At 37.2% G+C, this 27,495-nt stretch overlaps 1 protein-coding gene across 6 annotated transcripts in view; it reads right to left on the bottom strand.

Moving 5' to 3' along the window:
- Positions 1–27,495, bottom strand: part of Shal (Potassium voltage-gated channel protein Shal) — a 264,104-nt gene that overhangs the window by 128,137 nt on the left and 108,472 nt on the right. For 5 of the 6 annotated variants that reach the window (XR_016547418.1, XR_016547417.1, XM_090381766.1 and 2 more), the window contains exon 2: positions 15,665–15,833. Coding sequence is in view for 4 of the 6 variants with exons in the window: in XM_090381766.1 (XP_090237892.1) it covers positions 15,665–15,833 (169 nt within the window). In the remaining 2 variants the exon portion in view is untranslated. The remainder of the gene's footprint in view (positions 1–15,664; positions 15,834–27,495) is intronic. The other variant, XM_090381767.1, reaches the window with a different exon arrangement.

Genomic DNA, 27,495 nt, shown 5'->3' with positions numbered 1-27,495 from the left:
ATCAATGGGATTATGTGGAAAAAACATACAAAGAGTCAAAATTGTTATTGGTGATAAAATAATAGAACAAATATCTGACTTCACCTATTTGGGAAATTTAATATCAAATGAAGGGAAAGACATCCACACTAAACTACAAAAATATAATAAAATGAATGGAACGATTAAACGCACTTCGGAAAACAAATGACGACTGCAAAACATCATTTCAAAACCAGCCTTCTTCTACAGCTGTGAGACTTGGGTCATAAATAAGAAATATGCACATAAACTAGAAGCAGCACAAATGAGATTTTTAAGACCATTATTAGGCTTTACAAGACTAGACCACAAAAGAAATTTAGATATCCGCGAGAAATTAAAAGTAAATAACATAGTAAATGACATAGAACGGTATCAGGAAAAATGGATCAGCCACATAGAAAGAATGAACCCAGACCGGATCCCAAAATTAGCCTTTAACTACAAACCTACAAGCAAGAGAGATGTGGGTCGACCAAGACAACGATGGCGAGATCAAGACCACCTCCAAGAGCTACAACGGAACAGGTCTTAAAAGACCTAAGCCGGACCAAGTTCATGATGATAATCCCGATAACTGCAATTGTTCTATTATGGTGAAATTTGATCCCCTTCACTGAAATCTTCAATCATATAAAAAACAAATTTTCAGAAACTTCTCTTCATTCCTACTTACGTATTACAATGATGAAGGGAAAGCGACCAACGAAAAGTGCAAGTGGTGGTAGTGCCAGGAAACGAAACAAAATTGATTTAGAAACGAAGATGAAAATGATTAAGAAGTACGAAGCAGGACAAAGTTTGTCATCTATTTCAAGGGAATTAGGTCTCGCTGCTTCAACGGTGAATACTATTTTAAAGGAGAGTGCGCGTATAAAAGAACATGCCAAAGGGTCAACGCACTTAAGATCAACAGTGATTACAAAACAGCGTTCAGGTGTTATATGGAAGATGGAAAATCTATTAATAATATGGATAGAAAATCAGATCCAGAAGCGAGTGCCCCTGAGTCTAATGAACAAAAGTAACAAGTATTTATAAAGATATTTCAAGCAAAAGCAACAAGTATTTATAAAGATATTAACGATAAGTACGGCGAACCCCAACCCAAGTTCGTGGCAAGCAACCAGTGGTTTAATAGGTTCAAGCATCGCGCTATTTTCCACAACGTTAAAGTATGCGGTGAAGTCGCCAGTGCCGATTCTGCAGCTGCAGAGAAATTGTGATGTGTGTTGGAAAAAATTATTGATGAAGGCAGCTATTCAACGCAGCAAATTTTTAACGTTGATGAGACTGCTGTGTATTGGAAAAAAAAATGCCGGATCGAACGTACATTGCCAAAGAGGAAATTACAATGCCAGGTTTCAAGGCATCAAAAGATAGGGCCACGCTCTTGCTTGGGGCTAATGCGGCGGGAGATTAAAACCACTGCTTATGTACCATTCTGGAAATCCTCGTACATTTAAGGGCATTAATAAAGCCACCCTACCCGTGCACTTCCAATCGAACCAGAGAGCATGGATAACAATATCTCTCTTTGAGGATTGGTTTAAATGCTGCTTCATTCCCGAAGTTGAAAAATATTGTAAAGACAACGACGTTCCTTTCAAGATTTTGCTTCTATCAGATAATGCTCTTGAACATCCTACGCATCTAGATGATTTAAATTCGAGAGTGAGAGTCATATTTCTACCGCCAAACACGACTTTACTCATCCAATCTATGGATCAGGGTGTTATTTCGAATTTAAAAGCATACTGTTTACGCACAACATTTTCTCAGGCATTGTCTGCAGTAGACGATGAGAAAAAATTTACGTTGAGAGACTTTTGGAAATCTTAACAATATTTATCACGCCATCTTAAACATTAACAAGGCCTGGGCGGAAATTACTAAAAGTTGTTTAAATGGCTCATGGAAGAAAGCATGCCCACTGCACGTAAATGGCTTCGAAGGATTTGAAAAAGACGAATCATATGAAGAGGTTACAGATAAGATTGTAAAGGTTGCAGAGTTACTTCAGTTGGAGGTTGATGCCAAAGACGTGGAGGAGTTAATAGAGGAAGAAGAGAATGAATTATCTAACGAATAACTTATTGACTTGTAGGCAGCGATAGTGAAAGAACAAAATACTGACGAAGCTCAAGATGAACCAAATGAGGAACCGAGACGCTTCATCGTCAGAGAGATGGCAATGGCATTTCGGGAAATTGCATCGGCTATGGTGAGGTTTGAGAAGATGGATCCTGATAGAGAACGATTCTTAAAAGTTAACAGAGGGGTGAATGATATGCTGCTTGCTTTCTACAAAGAAATCTACGATGAAAAAAAAAGCCACTGTCCAGTAATCCATTAATATGTTCTTTCGTAAGGTTCTAAATCTCCACAGCCTTCAACCTCCGCAGCGGTGTACTTATCAGCTGAAGACGATTGTCGCTTCAGCTGAAGTTGTCGATTCTGGCAACAGGCTCGAGAGGTAAAACTTACTGGCGTTATGCCTGTCTCCTCTCTTTTTTTGTAATTTTATAATTTTGAAATGTTTGTAAATTGCACGCTTTTGTAATTTTTCCTGCGCATGAGATAAAAAATTGAACAAATACAATAAATAATTCTATTCACACGTTCGTCGAACATTTCTTTTTTGATTCAATCAATTCAGCTAGCACAGTTGCGAGTGCTGCACAAGCATGGGGGAAATTCCGACTAACGCAACGTTCCGTGGAATGCAACCCTAACGTAAGTCGGGGAGTAATTCCAAAGAGACAAATTTCAGCACATTATCTGATACGATCTCTCTCTTTCTCTCTCTCTCTCTCTCTCTCTCTCTCTCTCTCTCTCTCTCTGAATGTTAATGATAATTAATGAGTTAATCTATAGCCGCTCTCGAAGGATTATTGACCTCTAATGGCTCTTAAATTAATGTGTAGTACATTTTACTTTGCACCACGTATACTCTGGAAACCTTTATATATTTCTTTAGCTTCATCAGTTTTGTAGTATTATGAAGTATACTTCTTTAACTGTCTCAAAATTATATTATAAACGTAAGAATATTAATATCCAAAGTATAAAGCTCTTTATTTCTCTTTCATGATTTTAAATTTCCTAAAAGTTCAGAAAGTAGCTTTATTGTTTTTATTGTTATATTCAACGTCTTGTCAATGAAATGAAGGCCAGCGCGTTGACCCTCTCAATAAAGTTTAACATTTAGTCATTTTGTAGGCAAAATTATGCTAAATTACATTCAGTTTGGATAAATAATGTATTGGAGCTGCCGTTTGCTGTTTCCTTTAGAAACGGTAAACGGACAACTCCAATTTGTTTTAAATGCAGTGAGAAGGGATGAATAATGTTTAAAATGTTGCCTTGATAAATCTAAATATTAAATATCAAGGAGTTGTCACTACTTAGACATCCTGTTTATAGGTTAAAATACTGCTTTGAGAGAGTATTTCAGATAAGGTGATTACGAAAAGGGATATAATTGTAAAAACAGCTTAATTCTCTTAGAAGATTATAAGGTACATAATCCTTAGGCACGAAAGCGTCCTATTTCTTTATGGGATTAATTCCACATTATTTTTAAAGATATCAAGATCAGTCGGGATTTGGACAGTTAGGGATTGGGCTGTTAAGATGAAGGGAAAGCAGCTCAGATAATTATGGCTCAATATGTTTGTAGACTGCTCTCTAAAACTCCCTTTTTTATTTGAGATGAAAACTGTAGGAGGAACCAAATGTTCGGCCCTTCATTAATAGGATTCTAAAACAAAACCTTTCTACTTAGATTTACTTTCAATTGACTCATTGGTAAGCTCAGGATGAAGTACGGTATTCGAAAATTAGGTCCTATAATCAGTTTTCCAACCTCTTGGGCTTGTAGAATTTTCTGGATCCTACTAGTGATTGCGAAGAATGGCACTCATGTAACAAGGAAATCAAGATAATAAAAGCAACAATAAAGGTTAAAAAAAAAACTGTCACCGTACGTTAAAGACCTCGTTAAATGAAAGCTCAACAAAAATCATGAATATCAACCTCTTCAACTTCTCAAACCAAAAGTCCATTTTGGGTATCGATAAATCTTTTGTAGCTGAAGTCATAAAAGTAAGGATGTCATTCAATATACGAAATCCCACAGTTTTACGTAAAGTTTTTTCTGAAGAGGACAACAGAAGACTACAATTTGCTATGCCCATGCTATCCCGACCGAATGGTGGATTAGATTTATAGTATTCTGCATACCCGTTAATGTTTAGCGCTGTAGAAACATTGATATGAAAAAGGAGATTATTCAGGATGTCTCAACGGTAACTGTCTGGTGAATGGTTGCAAACATTTTACAGTTTTTTCAATAACATTTTAAGTGACTCTATGAACTTGTTCCTTAAGAGATGATCTTAAGATGAATTTACATAACTTCTGAGTAGCCAGATCTCATAATCTGGATATCTGTTATTTCTTGAGTTCGTCTCCAACAGAATTTTATCGTGCGAAATCCTTCCATAGTAATTGCTCCATATAAAGAATCAGATATGAATTATTGAGAGCCAGTTCAAATTTTTCGTTTAAGTAATTAGGCAATATTATTAATGTCACTTGATACCAGTAATCTAAGCATCATCACATTTCGATTTTTTGCAGCAATGTAATATTAACTCGCAGACTGCGATTAAAATCCTTCTTTCTATGCTTGATAAGCGCGAATATCATAATCCATAGAGAACAGAAGGACGCTCAATTAAAATCGAAATAATTTCTCTTAGCTGGTACTGAGATGATCTGCTTCCATTATATCACCCTGTTACACTTATAAGATTACTCTGGAATTTTCGTTGCTCGAGTTTTAACGATGCAAGAATTGCAGAAACTGTTAAGAAAGAAGCATGCTTTAGATTTGCAGTAATATTTATATAGCTCAGCTTTTTTTCAGAAAAAAAAAGTTATTACTGGGTTCATTTCACTTGATTAGAGGTGAAAATATTTTAGAACTCCTCTAAGTGTGTATTAATTCATCTCATTTTGTTTAGATGTTTAATTTCTTACAGGGTTCGATAATTGAGTTATTTTAAGATATTCTAATGACCATGACAGTGAAAGATAGACAAAATTTTTAAAAAAAATGGAGAATAGCAGTTTAGATTATGCTGTTCACGTGAATATACTATTCTGCACCTTCCTGTAAAGATGGAAGGCTAATTAACAAAAATGAAAGCTTCGAAAAAATAAAAAAATTAGAGATCATATATGTCTTTGCCATTATACAAAATCTTTTAAATTGAAAGCATGTTTTTTTAAAGAGGAAACTCTCTGCTGAACATACTGAAGTATCACAATATGAGATAATTATGTAGACCTATATATAAATATACATAGCTGCTATAAATAGTACATAAATTATTGTTTAACTACTCTACGACCTTCTTCTAGTTAAGGCTGTTTTCTACTGAATGCTTTTAACATAAACGCATTCGGATGATGCTGACTAATTGCGTCATTTTAAAAAAATCACGATCGTAAACATAAGCATTACAAAAGGTAATGGAAATCATCCACGTGTGTGTTTGGAATATTCGATGCATCTTCGTGCAACAGAGGAAGACCATTAAAATCCTCCGACACAGAATGTTCTCGTAGGTTTGCGTCATAACTGCCCCGGACTTTGTCGCTATAGCAACTTGTAGTCGATTCGGTTTTACCATGCGTGCGTTGCAAAGTAAGAAAATTGCTTGTCTGTTCCATCTTTGATCCAACCTAAAAATGCATCGTGTAGGACATGAGCTTCATCGATGTACGTGCCCACGTTATGTCACTCATCCCTTTTTGGTATGAATAAGCATCAAAACGATGGAAAATCGTACGCGCTACAGTACTTTTTATTTTATCTCCTTTCTTGTTAGACATATAACCCCGACAGAGCTGCCATATCTGAAAGGGACATGCAACCAGGAATGCCTTAGATTTAATTGAAGGCAACTGGCTGCCTTGAAACGACGAAGAATGTTCCAGTCGTAAAGATACTGCATATAGACTACACCGTGCAAAGTTTGTCGAAGTACAGCTGATTTACCTGAAAGCTTTCACTTAGTTCTCCAAATTTATGAAAAATGTAAAATTCTTTAAAAAAGCAACAACTCCAGAACAAAAAGGTCAAACGAATTTGGAGCGACCAGAAAAAGCCTCCTTCTCTTCAAAGTAAACGGAAAGTTAATTTCCCTGGGAGCTAAATCAATTCTCCACATTTTACTGCTAAATAAGAACTATTGCAAAAGGAATCGGGTGAAAAACTTGTTTAATCTTTCAGTTATTCAAGATATAGAGCCTTCCGGAGGACATAAGCAAATTATTATATAGATTGTAGTGCTTGGAACCTTGACCATATTCCAGGACTACTGAAGGACCATGGAGAACAAGACATTAATATAGTCTATGATTAAGTCACCTGTTTCATTAATGCGATGTCACTTTTTGATACATGATGTTTTGATTGTAATGGTAAAAGAGAAAGTATCTAACAGTAAACTATTATAATTTTAGAGCTTTAAAGCAAGGTTCTGAAAATTAGTTTTAAGAGTTTAAAATTTCATTAAATTCGATAGGATTAATGATGGACTGATCAAATAGATGTACATAATAAAGAAGTCAATTATTATGAGGAAATAATGCGGTAAATGCTGTTTTTATACACTCTAATATAATGCCTAAATACTGATATAGGGACAGAGTTATTTGGAATGTAAAAATAAATTATATCGCTTTAAAATCTTAATATGTGTCTTTGAGATTTTTACGTGTAAGATATACTTTATTTTAAGTCCTTTTAAAATAGGGGCAGATCACATTATCGAGCATTGATGTGTGCATTCCCCTGTTTTATTATAATAGAGGTCTAAAGAACATTTTCACTCCAAGGCACTTCAGAGACTCAAAAGATCTTGGCACGTCTTATATCTGAGACTAATATCTAAGCATTTATAGAGGAATGACACTCTCTGACAACTCAATGTAGAATACTCGTAGTGCTCAGAATATGCTCTAGTCACAATGAGAACAACCAATCGATTTGGACAAATATTCTGAGTACAAATATTCTGTCATTGAGTGTGAAACAAGAATATATTTACTGATTTTAATTGCGATTTTGTGTAAAATGTATGCTGTCACTTCTATCTGTTTGAATTCTTTGTCAAACATCATATATTGAGTATTGGTGCGTGCAGTCTCCTGTTTTAGTTTTATGGAGATCTAAAGAACATTTTTTTTCACTCCAGGGTACTTCATAGGCGCAATTTTTCATGGCACGATATCAAACCCAGACATAACGTAGCTTGATAATGAAGGAACAATGATAACTTAAGCCTCATGCCCTATCATTGAAAACATATTATGAAAATTAATGATGTTTTACAGGAACAGCATGCTGAGAACGTGACTATGGTCTGGAAGAAGAAGAAGAAGAAGCAAGGCGTGTTGCTTCTTCTTTAGACTGTCTGAAACTTCATATGAATACGATAGAAAACTAGTGGATGAAAAATCCTCTGGTTCAATTAGGAATTAATGACTGCTAATTACTGAAAAGGGTTAAGGATAAAGTTTTTACTCCTTTAAGAGTATATGAAATATAATTTCGAATTTTGTTCTTTTAAGAGTACAGTTATAATAAATTACCTACAACTATTTTTATTTTAATTTCACCCATACAGATTCACAAATACATTTACTTTATTCCTACTTCCAATGGAAGATTCGACTGAACGTAATGGCCTCTTTCTGTTAATTAATTTGTGATTTCTAAATCACGAATTAATTAATACTGTTATGAGGCTTTGCTCCACACGAAGCAGAGAATTTCCATTTGCCTTGTTAGTTGATAGTAGTGACTGCCAATTTATGTTTTTATCATTAATTTCGGAAGTATATTTAAACTCCAATATTCGTTACCTTCGTAATTAAATTATCTTTCCGAGTTTTGCGTGCAGGAGAACCCGTCCTCCCAAATAATCAGCTGAGTACTAAAAGACGAGAACAAAACACGCTGAGCTGTGAGAAACATAAGACACAAAATACCTAAAGGTAATACATCAAATATGGTAGGCGACGAACTAAGTGAGAGGGAAACTAATTTACATAAAATTATATCGTGCCACTGGACTTGATAGATTATTGAGCAGAATAACTCTTGACTGTTAATGTTTAAACAGCCTTCTCGGTTGATATAATAGTTGGAGTTCCTAAATGAAAAGTGTTTGAATTTTCTTCAGTGACTGAATATAGAGGTTGTTTATAAACAGATAAAAAAGAAATTAAAGGGAAATTTGCTATTTTTCTGTTTTTTCTTCTTCAAATTTATTTTTTCCTAATTTCTTATACGAAAACAGTTTTTCAATAATATCACCAAAATGCAACGTAAGTTCTTTTCAAGTATTTTCTTTAGATACTTCTTAGTCTTTTACTTTTTAATTTCTTATTCTTTTTAATCTAGCTGAAAGTGGTGATGTTGTCGAAGAGAGAGAGAGAGAGAGAAAGAAAGAAATGACTGACGAAAATTTATCACAATTTTAGCAAATGCATTGGTCTACTTAATGCTTATTAGCAGAACACTGTCCCTGGCAGGTAGCACAGTTGGTATAATCACACCGTCTTCCCCAAAGGGTGGGGCGGAGGGGAAACCTGAATTCGAATTCATCAATGAAGCAAAGGAATTTTTGTAGGCCCTATTCACAATGTGCCTGAGTTAGACGGTTTTCCTCCCGGAAATTCGGGTTTTTCGTCTAACAGAAAAATTGGCCACAGAACACATGCAATTTACACACTGTGATCACGGAATTATGACCACCCCTATGAAAACTGAATGCAACCCGTTGACCACGTGAGGTACGAGAATGCTCAGTTAGTCCTCAGTTAGACCTAAGTAGCATAGGTAAGGTGTCAGTGGTTCAGTAGGTAATAAATTCCGAGCGCGATGGGTAAAAGGAAGGATTTATCGGACTTTGATAAAGGACAGATTGTGGGTGCTCGACGAGCTGGTGCCTCCGTTTTCCAAACGGCTGAACTAGTGAGGTGTTCGAGAGCCGCCGTAGTTAAAGTGTACCAGGACTGGCGTTAAAATGGTCAAACAACGACCCGACAACAAAACTGCGAAGGTCAGCGAAAGGTTGATGTTAGAGGTGAGGGCCGGGTCCGACGACTCGTACAGGCGAACAGGCGCAGCACTGTTGAAGGCTGACTATCCAATACCACATGGGCCAACCCGGAACAATATCTGGCATGACCATGCGTCGTACGCTCGCACATATGGGCTATACCAGCACACGACCCCTACGGCATCCTCTCCTAACCAAGGTTCATCGGCGTAAAGAGCATGCTCGCCTGGTGCAAAGAGCATGCAAGTTGGACGTTAGAAGACTGGAAAAGGTGTGCTGGTCGGATGAGTCACGTTATTTACTACACACCGTGGATGGTGTGGAGTAAATACATGGAGTAAAGCGTACGGATTTGGCATCAACAACATGAGGCTCTTCATCCATCATGCATGGTATCAAAGGTGCAGGCCGATGGAGGAGGTTGTGTGGTGTGGGGCATGTGTCACTGGCAGGAACTTGGAACCCTGGTGCATGTGAAACAATGTATCAGTGGTCTCCGCTATCGTCAACTATTTGCTGACTGTGTACACCCCGATATGTTACACTTTTTTTCGAATGGCGTTGGTGTCTTCCAAGAGACAATGCGCCGAGCCATCAGCCACTTGTTGTGAACAGCTTGGTTGGCCATACCTCCCGAACGCTTCCGACATCTTGTTGAATCAATGCCACGTCGGATAGCTGCTGTACTGAGGGCAAAAGGAGAACCTACGTAGTATTAGGTAGGGGTCATAATTCAGTGATCGCTCAGTGTATATGTTGCAATACGGTCTAAGTCCCTGATGCGCCTAAAACCCTACACCAAAAACAACTGCGTTCTGTTATACTACCTCAGGGTTTTAAATTTGCTAGATTGTGAGTGCAGAAAAATTGTTGAGTACAAGATTAGACGCTAAAGTGCAGTGAATTGTTATGGGGAAATATTTTAAAAACACTATGAAATGAAATGGAGAGCTAGCGAAATTTAACAGCAACCAATCTTGTCTTCGACATTTCGGTTGTCTTGAAATGGTAAGGTTCTCGTATAAAGTAAAAGCCAAGAATCTTTGGAGTTTCCAAGTTAGCAATAAAAACATAATAAATTCATAAGAGACTATTAAACAAGATATGATAGGATGTACCAGCTTGATACTGTTTTTAAATGTTTCCTCCAGTATATTGATGCAGTAGATATTTTAAATGGTATTATGGAGAACTCGTCAAATACGCGGGTTTGGACAATATTTTAAACTAATGGCAAAACATTTTTTAAATGAACTTTATTCATTTATTTTATTTATTTGTATGTATGCACGAAGAACGGACAAAGTTTGTGATGTGTTCGTTTAAACACCACCTTGTATTTGAACAGTGCTTCTCGTAAGAAAATTTATTTGAACCTATGCTTGAACGAGTTGAGTGGCTTTTCGCAAGAGGACACTTTTTAACCATGGACTTGAATATATATGTTGTGATCTTCAAAAATATAGGAAGAAGAAGAAGAAGAAGCTTTTCCAAAGTACATAATTAGAAGAAATAAAGATAGAAGGAGAAAATGGCACTATGGTAGCCTAGTGGACAAAGTAAAAATATACAAATACACCCACCGGGTATTCGAATCTACTGGATAGCACAAAATACAGCAATTCTTTTGTAGTTTTTATCCTTTAAACTTCTCTATTGTTGTTCCGGAGTATAAACAGAAAATAGATGGATATTCGATAGTTTGGATTTAAAGCTTGAATGGATATTAGCTAATTGACATATGTGCTAGGATTGGTTCAGAAAAAAAAAAGAGAGAGATGAATTATTGACGCCAACAGTGTTTGTGGAAATATCTGTAGAAAAAACATGCTGCAACAACTGAAAGTCTGTTAATATTAAGGAGTTTAACAGAGCTTTCAGTTTTAGAAAGATTTGGGACACTTCCTTTCAGAAGTGGGACCAATATTAATGTTTGGTTAAGCTGATTTTGAATTTGTAGAGCGTTAACAGCTACTCAAAGGGAGAAACACCAAGAGAAAATAAAACTAGATTTTGGAGTACAGTACTAATAGTTGTAATATGTGAATGCCAACAAATGTTGGAAATCAGGAATTAATCAGATTTGTGTTCTTGTTTTGAAAGCTGAATGTTGTTGAATACGGGCATGGGAGAATGTAATTTCCTTTTGTGGATATGACAAGTTTGGGTTTTAGAAGGACCGAAGTTAACTAATTTCTTCTCTCCATTCGAAAATGATTAGAGATCAGTTTTATGAGCTGATGGTGGATATTTAGTAGTCGTGGTTGTTCGCGAATAAAAAGGGTTGTCAAGCTAGGAAAAAGAAGGTAGTGTGTTAGCATGAGCAAAACTATAGATAGGCAGATAGCCAGTCATTGGAAAAAAGGGGATTACTGATATATACATGAAAAAAATAGCACGTGAAAGAAAAGAACCTTGTAGTACTCCAGCCAGAATTTGTTAAGAATTTAAAAAAAAAGGCGTGCCATCTATCCTCACACGATATGATTGGTCAAAGAGAGAGAAAGGAAGAGAAATGGCCACACTCATTCGCAAAAATCAAAATAAAAACATTTTTTTAAAACAGCAAATTTACACTACATGATATCCACAGGGGGGGGGGATTCTTATCGGTTTTTCTCAGCTTTCTTAGTACCGTATTTTTAATTTCATATTCTCCTTTCGTAACGTGTGATCGATATTTTTGTTTTCTTTCAGTTTCGGTGCTTGATCAGAAGACAAACTCAAGTGCTACTGAAATGGAAATGTTGTCTCAAGGTTTAGGCCTAAATGGTTGTCAAATGAAATAATGAGACTCGTGGCAGAGAAGAAAAACGCATGGGATGCATATAAATTATCAGGCCACACAGAAGCCTATGGCTAGTTTCTAATAAAGTCACAAAGGAGGTTAGGCAGGCGAAGGCACACGAGAAATCTTTGGCAAAGAATGCTAAGAAATACAGCAAGGATTTCTTTACTTATATAAACTCTGAAAGGAAGGGGATGAATCAGATTGGTCCACTTGATATCGATGGTTCGACTGTTGATGATCCTGCTCAGATAGCAAACAAATTGAATGAGTATTTTGCATCTTCATCAAATTGCAGCAGGGTGCTTAACGATTTTGTAATAACCGAGAGCAAAGTGGAGGAGAAATTGTTGAAGTTAAACATAAGAAAGGCATCTGAGGTTGATGGGATCTATCCAGTTATATTAAAGGAGGCGGAAAAGGAAGTAAGCAAACCCTTAGCCATAATTATGGAAGCATCCTTGGACTCAGGGAAGGTTTCCAAGGCCTGGAGATGTGAAAATGTATCCCCAATTCACAAAGGGAGATCGCGGAGTGATACGAGTAGTTACAGGCCAGTTAGTTTAACTTCTGTTCCGGGTAAAATAATGGAGTCACTGGTTAAAGATGAATTGCAGGATCATCTAGACAAGACTTCAGCAATAGCAGCAATAATTCAGACACATCATGGGTTTGTTAAGGGAAAGTCTTGTCTGACAAATTTGATTGGATACTATGACTACTTTTGGATACTTTTTACTGGATGCAAAAAATAATTAATTTTGATATCATATACTTGAATTCTGGAAAGCTTTTGACACTGTTGCGCATGGAGGACTACTGTACAAATTGGAGCAGAATGGTATTAAGGGTAAGTTGCTACAATGGATAAAAGGATGGTTGAGTGGGAAAAGGCAGAGGGTGTTAATCAATGGGCGCTGCTCTTCGTGGACTGATGCTATTAGTGGAGTCCCACACGGTTCGGTGTTGGGTCCATTGTTGTTTTGTTTATTTATCAATGATATCGATGAAGGTATATATCAAGCTTAATGTCCAAGTTTGAAGATGATACAAAGGTTGGCAGGGTTGTTAATGACACTAAAGTTAGTATGCTGTTGCAACAGGATCTAGAAAATTTGGGAAGATGGGCTGAGAAGTGGCAACTGAAGTTTAACGTTGGCAAATGCACAGTACTGCATGTGGGTAGAAGTAACAGTAACCCAAGAGGAACGTACCGACTGTGTGGTACTACACTTTGGGTGGTATAAAATGAAAGTCCTGGGAGTAATTGTGCAGTCAGATATGAAGTTTTCTGAGCAATGCCAGAGCAGGTCATGGGGTTTTATCAATGATATACAGGAATTTTGCTAGCAGGGAAAAGGAGGTGATTGTCCCTCTGTATAAGGCAATGGTCAAGCCACGCCTTGAGTACTGCGTACAGGTCTGGAGGCCTCATTTTAGGAAAGAGGTAGATTTGCTTGAACGTGTACAGAGAAGGGCAACAAGATTAGTGAGGGGAATGAATGGATCCTCTTACCAAGAGAGGCTTAAGTTCTGCAAATTGCAGCGGCTGGAGACTAGGCACCTGCGAAGGTGATGTGATTGAGGTGTATAAGGCCTTGAATGGGTTGAGCACGCTGAATTCTGATGGGATTCTTCCACTTGTTCAGATTACAAACCTAAGGGAGCATAAATTCAAATTAAGGAAAGACAGCTCTACGTAGAATAGATGTGCGGAAATTTTCCTTTAGCCAGCGGATGGTTAATTGCTGGAACAAACTTCCATCTGTCGTTGCGAAAGTTGATAGGTTAAATAAATTTAAGGAGGAACTGGACAAACATTTAGAGGGAATGGTTGTGTGAATTTTTTTTTTTTTTTTTTGGCTGATGCTACATAAGCGCTACTACTACTTCAAAACATTAATCTCCAGAATTTCCTGTAGGTTATGTCACTCTAACCTATAAATTTTTTTCATGGTCACAACTTGATATATTTGTCTCCTTAATTGGAGAATCCTGCAAAGAAGACAGTTCATTTTGTTGTGAATATGATTACAAAATTATGAATCAATATGGATTTGAAGTGGGCGTCCAGCGAATGGAAGAAAATGTAAACTCTACATTGTATCATATCTTTTACCTTAGATATTAAACAGCCACAATCTGTTAGAAATTACTGTCATATATTTGTTAGAAATTATTACCGTGTAAGCCCAATAAACTTGTAAAAGGCAATGCCTTTCTGTAAGTATTTAATGACTTTATATTAACCATGTTAGAATTTTGGTACTAAAAGATGTTAATAATAATAACTAAGCATAGAATTGTTGTTTGCTTATAAGGACTTCACGGAAAACCCTCATGTATACTTATAGTGAAAAGCAAGAGCTTGGGTTTCTCTAACCTTGTTCTTAGAATCTGTCAGCAGATGAATACCCTAAGCTACGAGATCCAGAGTGGACGAACACTGCTGGAAATCATATTTGCCATAGTGAAATCGAAGGTTTTGCTGTGGAAAATATAATAATAAGATAGGGTAAGAGCTGGCAGTTAATGGATTTCTCCTTTACTGAGAGACGGATACATGATATTTGGATGGCAGAGATTTGTTACCTTTCTTGTAAATCGTCTGGATACGAGCAAACTTCTAGATAGAAGGAGAAAATACATCGACTTTATTTTCAATAAACACTATAGGTATTCGTGAGACAAATATTTTATCTGTGAAGAAAGCGGGGAAAGGTAATCCAAAAAAATGCATTGCCAGGCACACCCTTATATTACATATGCATCTGGGATCCCCTAATACACAGCAGTATTTTAGTGAATAATTTACAGATAACATTGTTATCAGTAATATTTTATTTCCAGAAACATAATTAATCCGATTTTTGTCTGAATAAATTTACTGATTCTGGTGATTACCTGTTAGCAAGAATTTTTAGACTATTGACTTTGTTTTCATTCTGGACATGCTCCAACCTTTAGGAAACATTGCTTCAGAGAAAGATAATTTATTATTTAATCAAATATAAAGCGAGGGATGACTTTTGTAATCTTTTACCTTAGATATTCATATATGCAAATTGCAGTCATTTAAATATTCTGTTCGCATTTTGTGAGGGTGTTTATTGTTAACAGACAAACTGAGATGATGGACTATGGATGATTTCGTATGAAATCTCGACGAATAATGCAAATAAGGAAAATGCACTTATCCAAACAGCTTTAGGTTTCTAAGCTTCCGATTCGGTCTGAGTACTTTTACTGTTGACACTCTATCCAAATATTAGTATACAAACATTATGACATAACCCTAAACACTTTAAAAGCGAGTGTCATTCATAAGTTCATGACTGAGGCTGACCATAATTTCTTTACACCTCTATCTGGATGCAGGAAATTCAACCAGAATGGAAGGAGGATTGGTTATTATCGTTAGAAGGTCATTACTGTGGTATAAAGGGAGTATAGTCCTAGAAATGCTATGACCTACTTGCAGGGATATGTGCGTCCGCATTCTTATATATGAACTGTGCACAGTTAGAGTGTTAGTATTGAATGTGAGTAATCAAGTTACAATTTCTAAATGCAATTAGAAAGTGAAAAGTGCAGTAGATACGGTAATAAGTTTACCTGAATATACGACTGCCTGATTACATCAGCGAAGCTCTAAAAAACTAGGATTTTCATATAGGTACCACAGATTAGAAAAAAAAGGAAAGATACAAACCCTCACCCTTTGTGCCTTCCTTTTGTCTGCCCTCTGGCTCTGGTGATAGATCCGAGAGAAGTTGGAGACGATGACAGGAACTGGAAGTGCGATTACGAGCACACCACTTAGAGAGCAGACGCCTCCGACTATCTTGCCCGGAATAGTGGCAGGTACCATGTCACCATAACTGAAACATAAAAAGACATTTAATTACACGCTGTCCCATTTTAGTTTCATTACAGTAACAACTTATTAAAAATAAATTCAAAAATCAACACAAATTCAATTAAAAATTGATTTATGTCGATTTTTTAGCATAATAACATGTATAAACAGCTGCACTATGCAACGAACGCCATCAATATGCGTATGTTTTATTTCTTTCTCTTCTCCATCCTTTTTATTGTATACTACAACCGACTTCTTTTCACTTCACTCCACGTTATGAGACCATGCGCATATTCACGTAATTCAAAGGCAATATCCAATAAAAGGGTGTTTATACAACGTAGTTAAGAAAGCTGTCTCGTTGCATTCCTTTTAACTATCAATCTATGTCCATTAAACATAGACATTTGTAAATTATTCTCTGATATGAATAATAAATAGTAGAATAAGTCTAAGTCAGTGCCGAAGATTATACAACCAGCTGATTCTTCATTTTTTTCCAGCTTCAGCTATTGCTCTTAATAAAGTTTAGGCTCCCCAAAGAGTGTGGGAAGGAAATCTAGCGCACATAGTGGACTAGATTTCCTTCAACTTTCCTTCTAATTTTATATTAAACACTACCAAACTAATCTAACGAATTAGGCATTCTTGTAATCATGCGCCAAGGATGCATTAAGGCAATTCAAGCGCGAAGTGGGACTGTTGGAACGAACTGTTTACCGATTGCTTAGATAAATAATACATTATTTATCTAAGAAATTCTTAGTACACTATCCTTTGTTTACCGAATAAAATGTGTACCGATCTTGTATTCACTGTTTGTATATCTAAGTAATGTTGTATTGGAAAACGTAGTAATGGTATGTTACATAATTAATTGCAAAGAATTGGGCCGTAGAATCCATTGATTTCAACGAGCTTTGCATCTACTGCACAGAGTTGAGATATCTATCCAACTGTGTGAGCCTCTACCGAGAATGCATTAAGACAATACAGGCAATGAGTCGCTCTGTCGCAGTACAAAATGTCTGTTCCAACAGAAGAGAGAGGTGAATGTTGTGGTTTAATAAATGTAATTTAGTAACAAATGTCCATAATCCTATTGAATTTTGGTATGATTTCTTAAAATCCCATACCAAAACACAACGGGTTTTTTTCCCAGATAGTAATGGTTAAAATTCTGAAACTGAGCGAAGGTAAGTCTCCAGAAGTGGATGGTACACACCTTATACTACAATAGGCTGTACCTGAATGCATCATCCTGTTGAGGATATTAATGCGATCATCATTAGACTTCCGGGGAGATCCCCTCCCCCCAGACTGGAGAAGCACTAACGTCTCCCCAGTCCACAAAGGAGTTGCAAAAGACGTGATTGGCGGCTATGGACCAGTGAGTTTGACTTTGGATGGGCAAGGTCTCGGAGGCTGTGATTAAGGGCACGATAAGGACCCATCTCGATTGGAGAGGAATCCTTAGTGGATCGCAGTAGGGGTTTGTGAGGAAGAAAGTCTTGCCTTCAGTAAATTATTATGACGAAGTCATAAAAAAGTTGGATGCAAGGAACAACTTTGATATTATCTATCTTAACTTCAGTAAAGCTTTTAATGAGGTTTCTAGTGAAAGGCTATCATCTAAACTGGAGAAAATCGGGATTACTGCTAAGATCCTTCGTTGTATCAAGGACTGGTTAAAAAATAGGAGAAGGAGGATAGTCATAAATGAACATGCCTCAGTGTAGCAAGTCTCAAGATCAGTATTGGCGAGGTTTCTCTTTCTAATTTTCGTTAATGACATTGATGAGGGACTACAGGGGAATTATTCGAAGTTGTCTGATGATTTTAAAGTAGCAAAGAAGGACAAGAACTAGGGCAATTTTGCTTCAAAATGACTTAGATCGGTTGCGCAAATGGTCTGGGAAAATGGCAACTGAAGTTTAATGCTTCTAAATGTAAGCTTTTTCACCTAGGGAACATTGAGTAGATTCAGAGATTCAGAAGCCAAAAAGTCGAATAAAAATAGCCTGTTTCGCTAACGAATAAAATACAAACGTTGTGTTGGTTTTCCATCTCATCCTGAGCTTTGACTTATAAGTTCCACGCGACAATAGGAGGCTGAGGAATCTGTTTAAGTGTAACTGTAAACAAATTATTCGGTTTACCAAAAATAACATTTTAATGCATTACTTTTAATTTAGAGCCGAATCCTAGTTTTGCTATAGATTGATGACCCACTCCACGTGCTGTCCTTCTAGAACGAACCCTCCTGCTGCACTTTTATGTTTTCGATTGGCAATTTTTTTCTTTTCCTTTATTTTTTGGAATTAATGTCCGTACTAGATACTACATAATCCTTGGCCTCGTTAAGTATCATTGTCTGCCACACCATTTATAAAGAAGAAGAGAAACAGCCAAGAAATAAATGACAATGGGCTGTGCTGATTTGTTTACTACAAATAGCAGAAGAGGCAATTACGAAAATTACGTATTTTGTAGTTAATCCAAGCGTCGTTTAAGATATCTCGGTCCAGAAAATTGATCAGAGGACATCGTACTTAAGTCTTTAATAAAGGAACGAACGGTAGAAAATATTAAATCTAAATGGATGTTACGGTCTGTGGGAAACTTATACAACCGATATGATCGTTACTTTCTGTTACTGTAAAGTAACTGGAGAGAGGATCAGTTCTCTATGGATATATCATAGGGGACATTGAAATCAGCCCATAATTATATCGTGGCAGTTAGCTGAGCACGGATGGAGAAAATTGTCTAAATTTGTTTCTAACGTAATAAGTATTTGCAATTTTTGGCAGGTGATGGTAAATAGACCACTGTGACACAAAGCCAATTCCCCATTCGATAAGGGTTTGCTGAAGTCTTTATGAGCTGGAATGTAATGAATATAATTACTTTAAGAATAATATTAATAATCTGTTCTATTAATAATCGTAATCGCCTGAGCTTTAGAACCTCTGTAATCTCTAAGCGAAGAAACTATTCGATAAATTTCTTAACTGTTAGAAATTGAAGTTCCTTTGATTTTAACCATGAAAGGTTCAACAAGCACAAGCGCTCTGACTAAACAACAGGGTTCAAAAATGCATTCGTATTCGTTTTCTTTGCGATAAATCTTATAAGAGGGATAAAATTCTTTATTTTAATTTCGTCGCTTCTAATTTTTTTAATAAAAATCGTTATGGAATGTGTTCCTTAATCTTCGTAGCTGAAGTATCCGGGCGCTCAGCGTTGTTATAGTTTTTTCTCCTTTTTTTTTTTTTTTTTTTCGTCTGGGTGCAGTCATCAATTTGGATTTGTGTACCCTGTCACTTTTTGCTGTGCGCGTTTTTGCCAGCTCATTTTTCCGACTTAACTACGCCGTTCAAATAAGACATCGTGCGTGGAGGAAACCCTCTCCTCATTATGAACATTAATTGTAGACGAGAGGATTTCAACGGAAGCTCATTTATTAAAAACTGACTGCAGAATATGCTAAGGAAGCGTGTACAGTGGAAGATTCCACTACAGCCTACTAAAGAGTTCATATAATTCAGCGAGAGGATCGCTAGTTTAGATATCCCATTGCTCCATTACTAATGAAGTTACTCTTCTGAATGAGTAAGGGTCGCTTGTTTTGTGTTTTTTTCCCTTTTGATACGTTGATTACTGGTCTTTTAAAAACATCAAAGCCTTTACTATAATTGCTGCAGTTCTCACTAGCTTTGATCTCTCTCCTCCGTGGCAGCACAGTCAGCCACGCAATTTGAACCTCATTGGAGATCAGAGGAATTCTTAAAAGTCTCTCCACGGGTTAACCCTCTTATCTCTTTGGTAGGAGGGTTAACCCGTGAGCTATTCTGGTTTTTCATTCCGCACAACGCCTTGAGCAGACATAATACACACAGCACAATACGCCTGAGATGCTAATACACTATATAAATAATAACAAAAGCTGCAATTAGAATGGCGTATTTTTCGCATTAAAAGAATGGCGTGAAAATTACTCTGCTTCCTTCGCTCAGAACATCTTATATCGTTTAAAATTTATCTACTTGTTTTAAGCTCAGATATAACGGATGCATAATCCGTTGTTATTATTATTATTAACATCTTTTTATTTCGACATCAGTGGGAACCCCCGGAACAGTCTGGTTTGGCTAAAGGGATATACATTATAAATATTCATTGATTGGATTAAAAGAAAGGAAAACACATTGTATGTACAAGTAAGCTCATATAGACACTGAAATTTCAAAACTATGAAAGTGGTACAGTCAATAGTTCTACTTTATACACTTCTTTCAGGATGTCCTGTCTGTAGCGCTTCGAGCTGCAGAAAGCTGAGGCATCAATTCCCAGGGAGTTATATGGTCCGAACGTATTCGCCGGAAACACTGATTCTAGGAATTGCAGGTTTTGTAGTGGAGATCTAAGACAAGGTGTTGCACTGCATTGCACTGGGTTCATTCGGTTGTCCGAGCGTTTGTCGTCACTTCCCAAATGTCGGGTGAATCCATTCGGCCACAAAGCAGTTGTGCCAAAGTGTGCAAATTCCTCTTCTTGATGATGGTTTCCCATGGTTTCATGCCGAGGTTTGCGTACAGCACACTTCGAGATATGGTAAAATGGTGACTCATCTCCCTGTTTAACCATCTCAGGAGCCAATACTCCGTTCCCTGGCCAAAGCACAGATGCATACAGCGATACGGGGATCAAATTTCTTTGGACGTAATCCAAGAGAAACCCTCGAGGCCTAAGACCGACCAGCTCCTGTCGGATCGCCCAGAGGGCCGCGAGCGTTTTCTGCCTGGCCGTACTTCATCCCACTTCAACCCCAAATCAGTGTGAGAGTGAACTTTTTCAATGACAGACCTATCGATTTTGAGTGTTATTTCATTCTTTGTTTTACTTTTTGTGAAGGTCATCTGAGCTGCTTTCTGAGAATTCAACTTTAGCTCGTAGATAATCCTGGAGTTCAATCAGGACATTCTGTGTTTCAAAGGCGACTGCATCTACTTTTTGATAGGAGCTTACTAACCCCTGGCTTTTTGGCAGTGAAGGGACTTTGCAACACTATGCAATCTTGTAACTTAAAATTGAAGATGGTTGACTAAAATATTCTCTCTCTTGTTTTAACCCTTTTTCAAGTGTGGTTGAGTTTAGCCGGTCGGAGCCGTTGAAATGAATGGTTCCCCTGATTTTGCTCCGATTCTTTCATAGCCTTAAAACGACTATCTATTAATCTAAAGCTGTAATATACATAATCTTACGTCGCCCCTTAGCAGCGATATTTGTACAGTCCTGAATTTAAATAAAAGATCACCCGAAGACTGAAAAAATTGCTGAAAACTTTTTGTACTTCGGTAAATGCTAATTATGGATAAACAAACTGTACTTTTCAATGCTGGACTTTAGCGCTCTAACACAGAAGAGATGGAGACTAGCGGCACAAGACAACATTAGAGCCGTTTTCACTGTACAGTCTTATTGGTATCAAAAGGAACCAATTTCTTCAAACCCATCTCACTGCGAATTCCATGCATGGCAAACTCGTTAACTTAATGACTAGGTTAAATGACTGGAACCTCTTTATTAGAAACTGAAATGTGGCTTTTGAGAGGAGAGTGTTCTTTCATTAAATAAATCAGTCTCTCTCTCACACTCTCTGGAAAAACATATGAACACACATTGGCTGCACGGATGGTATAAGACGTCTTGAAGCGATTTAAGATGCGCTACTCAGAGATTACAAAGAATCGATCAAGAACAGAAGCAGAAAACTTCATTTAAAGGAAAGCATCAAGAAGTATTTTAGTTCCGAACTCTGGGCTTAAAATAAGACAAAATATCAATCTGCAGGATTACTCTCGAATTCCTTTTGAAATTAACTTCTTTTGTTAAGTCAGTGATCGCAAATTTATTTTTTTTCACTGCATCATTTCATAATTCTTAATTCATTCAAATTTTTCTCGGAACACCAGATACCAGACATTTTCTTCAACGTTTTAAGCAAGACTGTTTCCTAGAAAAATAATTTAAAGCAGATTCTTTAAGTTTATAATTTAATTAGATTTTTCAACCTTAAGAAATATCTTTAAAAAAGTAACCTATCAGATAATACCATAAAGAATTTCGTTTTTTTTTTCGAATTGCCAAAATTCACATATTCACATCGAATATGTGAATATTAATTACATCATCAACGTTTTATGTCTTAAAGAGCAGGATGCTTCATTTTTAAGACGTCGAAAACAAGATGGAGGAATCAGGAGAATATATTAGACGTATAATGCTTGAATTCATTTTAAGAAGGAATGATGGAACCGCTGTCACTAAAACATTCAAGATGCATGTATTGAGAAAGCTCTGATGAATACAGTTATTACATGAAGCGTGTTCATGTCATCAACAGCATTTTGTTGATGACCGGATGTAATTCCACTTGAAGAAGATCCTTCTGTAACTGTTGAAATTTTCCTAAACTCAGTTACATTCAATCTACACTCAATTACACACACACGTGCGAAAAATCATTGCCGAAAGGGCTACGAATTACTTTCAGATTAAATTCATTCGCTATATGCACTTTTCCCCAAAAATATTCTTGTCTGATAGTTGTAAGACCCTAAGTCAATTCGAGAGGAGTTTACATTAATAACTCACAGCTACCAGAGACAAGCAGCTCACTATCACAATAGACAGCATATTTGTGGTTTAAATACGGCCATGTAGAGCTCCATACTACGCGTACATGCTGCATCACAATTATATCATTTTAACGATGCCTATTTATAAATAATTAACAGTGTTATTATAGCTTTCCAACAAGAAAGAGGAGTACATCTGGACTGGAAAGTTTGGAAATTGTGAAGCTAAATCAGTTACTCTTCATTGCATCCAGAAATTTGTAACTGGAAAATCTAGTTCTATAGAAACTTGCTGTCCGCCATAAAAAGCCTCTTGTATAAAATATGCATAATGCACGAACAGATTTCACGCACGAAGCCACATTGAGGTATCTTTGCATTAGGAATGCCCCCAATCGTGACTTCGTGCACGACGTCTCCTGCTACGCCATCACGTAGCGCACTGACTATATATATAAGCTCGTCAGAGCCTGGAACTATAGCACTCAATAGCCCGGTTCCACACAGAGAATGAATAGGTGACGTAACCCAATAGGGATGATCATTAGGGCCAGATTGAGTGGGAGGTTTCCGTACAGCCGTATTTCATCTGCAAGAAGTGAACCAACCGTAGCAGAACCAGCAGCCAGAGATCTTATATAGGCTATCCAAGCGGTGTTCACTAAAAGAAGCGAAAGAAGAAGCTAATGTGTCACCTCTTTGTTGTATTGCGTAGTCAGTAAAACAATTGACCATGCAGTACAACGTAGAGGACAGTACGACCCATTTCAACTTCGTACATCGGACACTAGAACGGCTGGACTATCGATGACGACGGCTCACCTCAGTAACCCTACTGACATAAGTTTACATGAGACTTTACATAAGTCTCATGTAAAGGGAGCACGACAGCAGAGCATGGACGTGAATTACTGGAAAGGGGTTGTCTTATCCAATGAATTTCATTTCGAAATGTACCTGACGGACTGCGGGTGCGGCATGCTCAATATGAGGCTCTCGAATCCCTCTGCACCTCTGTACAGATCGGCGCTGGGGGGATGTAACGGTGTGGAGCATAATTGGATGGAAGCTCTTGGGGAGGCCCGATGCCTTTTCACCAGTACCTCTCTGGAACCTCGTGCACCATCATATCTAAGACGATGATTTAACTGACCATCTTTCCAGATCACCAAGGCATCTTTCAGTAAGGCAAAGCTCTGTGTCAGAAGGCTGTAACGGTACTGGACTGGTTCGATGAGCTATCAAGCAAGTGTCCTCCCATGGCCATCAAACTCGCCTGATCTCTTCTCAATTAAACACGTTGGCCGTTCAAGCCAACATGTTCAATTGGAAAAATAGATCAGACGAATTCAGGCCATTCGGAGACTGAATACAGTACCATCGAATACACGACAGCTATTAGATGCGGTATGGTTGGCATGAGTCACCATAGCAGCACCTGAATTCTATGTCTCGATATATCCAGGCGTGTCTGGCAGGCCAAAAGTAGTGCAACCAGGTACTAGGTAGGCGTTTCTAATGCCAGGCTGGTTCAATGTCCAGATTAAACTGATTAAACTTCCTTGTGGAAACAAAAACGACTTAAATTAGTAAAACACCATTTATTAGTATTACAATGGCTAAAAATGAAGCAAATGTTTTCTGCATCTGCAAAAAGAAATGGGGGGAAAAGGAAGAAAAACATCTTGGAGTATACTTACATTTCATTATTCTCTTTTGGCTTAGTTTTAACAATACGACCTTTTCCATAATACCTCATCGCATAACGTATGCGCAGCTATTACCATTTATTAAATATGACCTTTAGAGAGTATGTGCAGAGGCGGTATTCTGCCGCTATCGTTACGTCATGGGGTGTGAAAATCGGCGGAGCACTCGTTCATTAATTTTTAAAATTACGGGGAAATTTTTATATTTCGTGAGCGCCCATGGATGAAGAAAATACTTCGAAATTATTAGGAACAAAAAATGCAGAAATCTAACAAATATCTCCAAAGTCACTGTTAACACGAAGGGGGACTGTTTAGTTGGATGGCAGAACTAGACAAGAGAACAAATGATCTGATATACATACTGTAAAAATCCACGCTCACTTTTATTGGTTACCATGAAAGGTTATTGAAAATTAAACAAAACTGCTGCCATAACGTTTCCCCATTCCAGGTTTCTGTTGGTCTCCTCGATGGCTGCAAGTTTTTTCACAACTATTTCATGTTTATCGAAACTGTGTTAACACTGCTTTTACAAACTTTCGTCGAAATGTTCCGAATTCGATTTGCAATTAATTTTTTCATCACCTCTCGCTGCTATTACCCATAAGATTAACGAGCCTGCGAGTTCCGTCTTATGCATTGATCTCCCTTGTGAATTGGAACTGGAAGAAAAACTAATTTATCACATTTCCGAAGGGTACGACTTAGCCTTAATCTCACTGGCCCGTTGAAAATCATTAAAGTAGCTTAATTAACCTTTTCATATATTTCCTCCCAACCAAGAATGGAATATCCCCTGGCTACAACTTTTTCCCGTTAATTTTCTTTTCTCCTCCTCAATTACGAAGTTCGACTATCAACAAACTCGGATTTCAGAGATTTTTCTGATATTTTTCTCCCGCGTGACGTTTAATTTCTAACCTAACTTCCATCCACAATTAACAAAATTACCTCACTAGATTTTATCTCTTTTCCTTTAGTGGTGCCGATATTTGCTCCACCCTATGTTTTTGACGCCCCATAACAGATTTCTAACATTTCTTAGAACTCTCCTTAGCACTCAATTTAAATCAGATCTAAATTTAAATCATGGTCTCTGTGGCTTCAGAGACCATGACTATCTCTAATATTTTGAATCGCTACTATATTTAGCGATTCAAGAATAGAATATCTTAATATAAAATAGCGTTTCACTTCTGGAGAAGGAAGCTATAGCTCCGATATAAAACTCAGTGGTGAGCTCGCATTTGGAATATTGTGTTTAGATTTGGGCTCCGCATTTAAGAAAATACATTGAATTAATGAAAGGATCCAAAAACAGGCGACTCGTCTGTTTTTGGACCCTTTCAAGGTGAGAATAGCAAAGCAGCATCCATATGAGGAGAAATCATAAATGTGTGAATTACAGAGATTGGAATCAAGGCCTCTATGGTTGGGGAGTGGTCTAATCACAGAACATAAGGGCAATGAAGGGAGTCAAATTGAATGAGGGTGGAATTTTCACATTGAAAAAGAAAAATATCTGTTAGGGAAAAACCAATTGATCTCAGAGTTTGGTTATCGTTTTGTCACGCACCGGAATTAAACAACCTTCCTGGGCGGTTGACAGTCTGATCAGGCTTCGGGAGCACCTTAGATGAGTACTATCTGAGGGACAAGCATACGATAAGAGGAATAGTGGGTGTATAGACAAGGGTTTTTTTTTGGCAGCGAAAACCTAGCTTCTTCTCATGTTTTGACATTTACTAAGAGGCGCAAACATTCATGCTCAGAGGGTGGAATTGCGGATCGTTTGACAGAAGAACCCCACCACTTAGATGTTGCATGCGTTGATAGCGAATTGTTATATGGAGTTTGATTTGGGTTTTGGTTTTAATGGCCCAAAAACGATGAGAGTTATAATGCGCCGTCAGATGGAGTATAAACGGTTGAAACAGAATTAGAATTTTGTGTGTGTGTGTGTGTGTGTGTGTGTGTGTGTGTGTGTGTGTGTGTGTCCTATATAATACTATTAGATAATTAATTAACTGTTATCTAATATTTTCAGATACAGTAAGCGTTTTTTGTTGTTTTTAATAGCACTGTCCACACATTCTTGACTGCTTGCCTGATCCTTGCTTCTCTTTTGCTATCTCCAGCTATCGTATTTTAATTAGCCCCGATAAGAGGTAGTTATCATTATATCAGACCTCTCCCCTCCCCAGACATATGATTTTTAATGTGTCTGAATCAGACTGTGAACTCACGTACATAGCAGACTTAAACTCTGATACATGGGCACAGTGGCAGGTGGTTATAGTGTTTTGCGACCCCTCGGATAGACAGAAATGTTGATGCTCAAAGAGTGGAACTCTTTAGCCAAGAATTTCGAATGTGTGGGCTATAGAGCTTGGAAACCAGTCGCTTTAAAAGAGACCTGATTGAAGGCAATAAGGTCTGAGAGGGCTATAGTAAATTGAATGAAAGCAAGCAAAATTTTCACTTTTATAAAGGATTCCAGAACTATGGCCATAAATTGAAATTACGGTGGAAGAAGTTTAGACTGGATTGTAGGAAGTTTTTGTTTTAGTCAGCACTTGTTAATCACTGTAATCAAATTCCTTCTATGAATGGTTCAGGCTGACAACTTAGAGATATTCAAAGGTCGACGTCAGTCATCCGAATTGGTATCATCTGAAACGTCAATTAACCGAATCAGTCATTAAAGCGATAGACATTTATTCCGCATTTATTATCGTATATCAGTTTTATTCTACATCAGTCAAAACATGTTAAGGAAGACGAGAAATTTATCTTTAATGGTAACCTGACTTACGTTGATGCACTCTTTATAGTGAACGAGAATAGCTACGATTATATTCTCTTTCGGTTCTTTTCTTTTAATTAAGTTAAATTTTATTAAAATTAAGTTTATTAACACAACGTCGAACGAGGTCTCCTTTCACTATATTATATTTGCACTTGTAGCTGAGTGAACTGTGCCACATAACGTAGTCTGGTGTGCTGCAAACAACAAAACTTATTTAATGATCGAAGGCAAAAGTGGAATTTAAAAACCGAAGAATGGTTAACGTCGTTTTTCGATTGTTCCACTTCGATGACAGTCGATATAAAAACTGACTACTCATTTTTATACGCACAAGTCGATTATTCGATCTGGTCAAGCTCCAGTTGGTCCAATAATCGAAGTCTCAGTGCGTTTGAATCAAATATATAACATTCTTAGCCTATACTGTACTGTATCTCTATTTTTATCTCACTAAATGCAGATTACCTTTATAAAGCTGCAAGTTTCATTTATTGGTTTAACCTGCCCATACTTATC

This window comes from Mastigoproctus giganteus, chromosome 9 (genome assembly GCF_048544385.1).
Source record: "Mastigoproctus giganteus isolate SK-2022 chromosome 9, ASM4854438v1, whole genome shotgun sequence".
In the NCBI taxonomy this organism is placed as follows: Eukaryota; Metazoa; Arthropoda; class Arachnida; order Uropygi; family Thelyphonidae; genus Mastigoproctus; species Mastigoproctus giganteus.
This window is presented reverse-complemented; position numbering and strand designations above follow the sequence as displayed.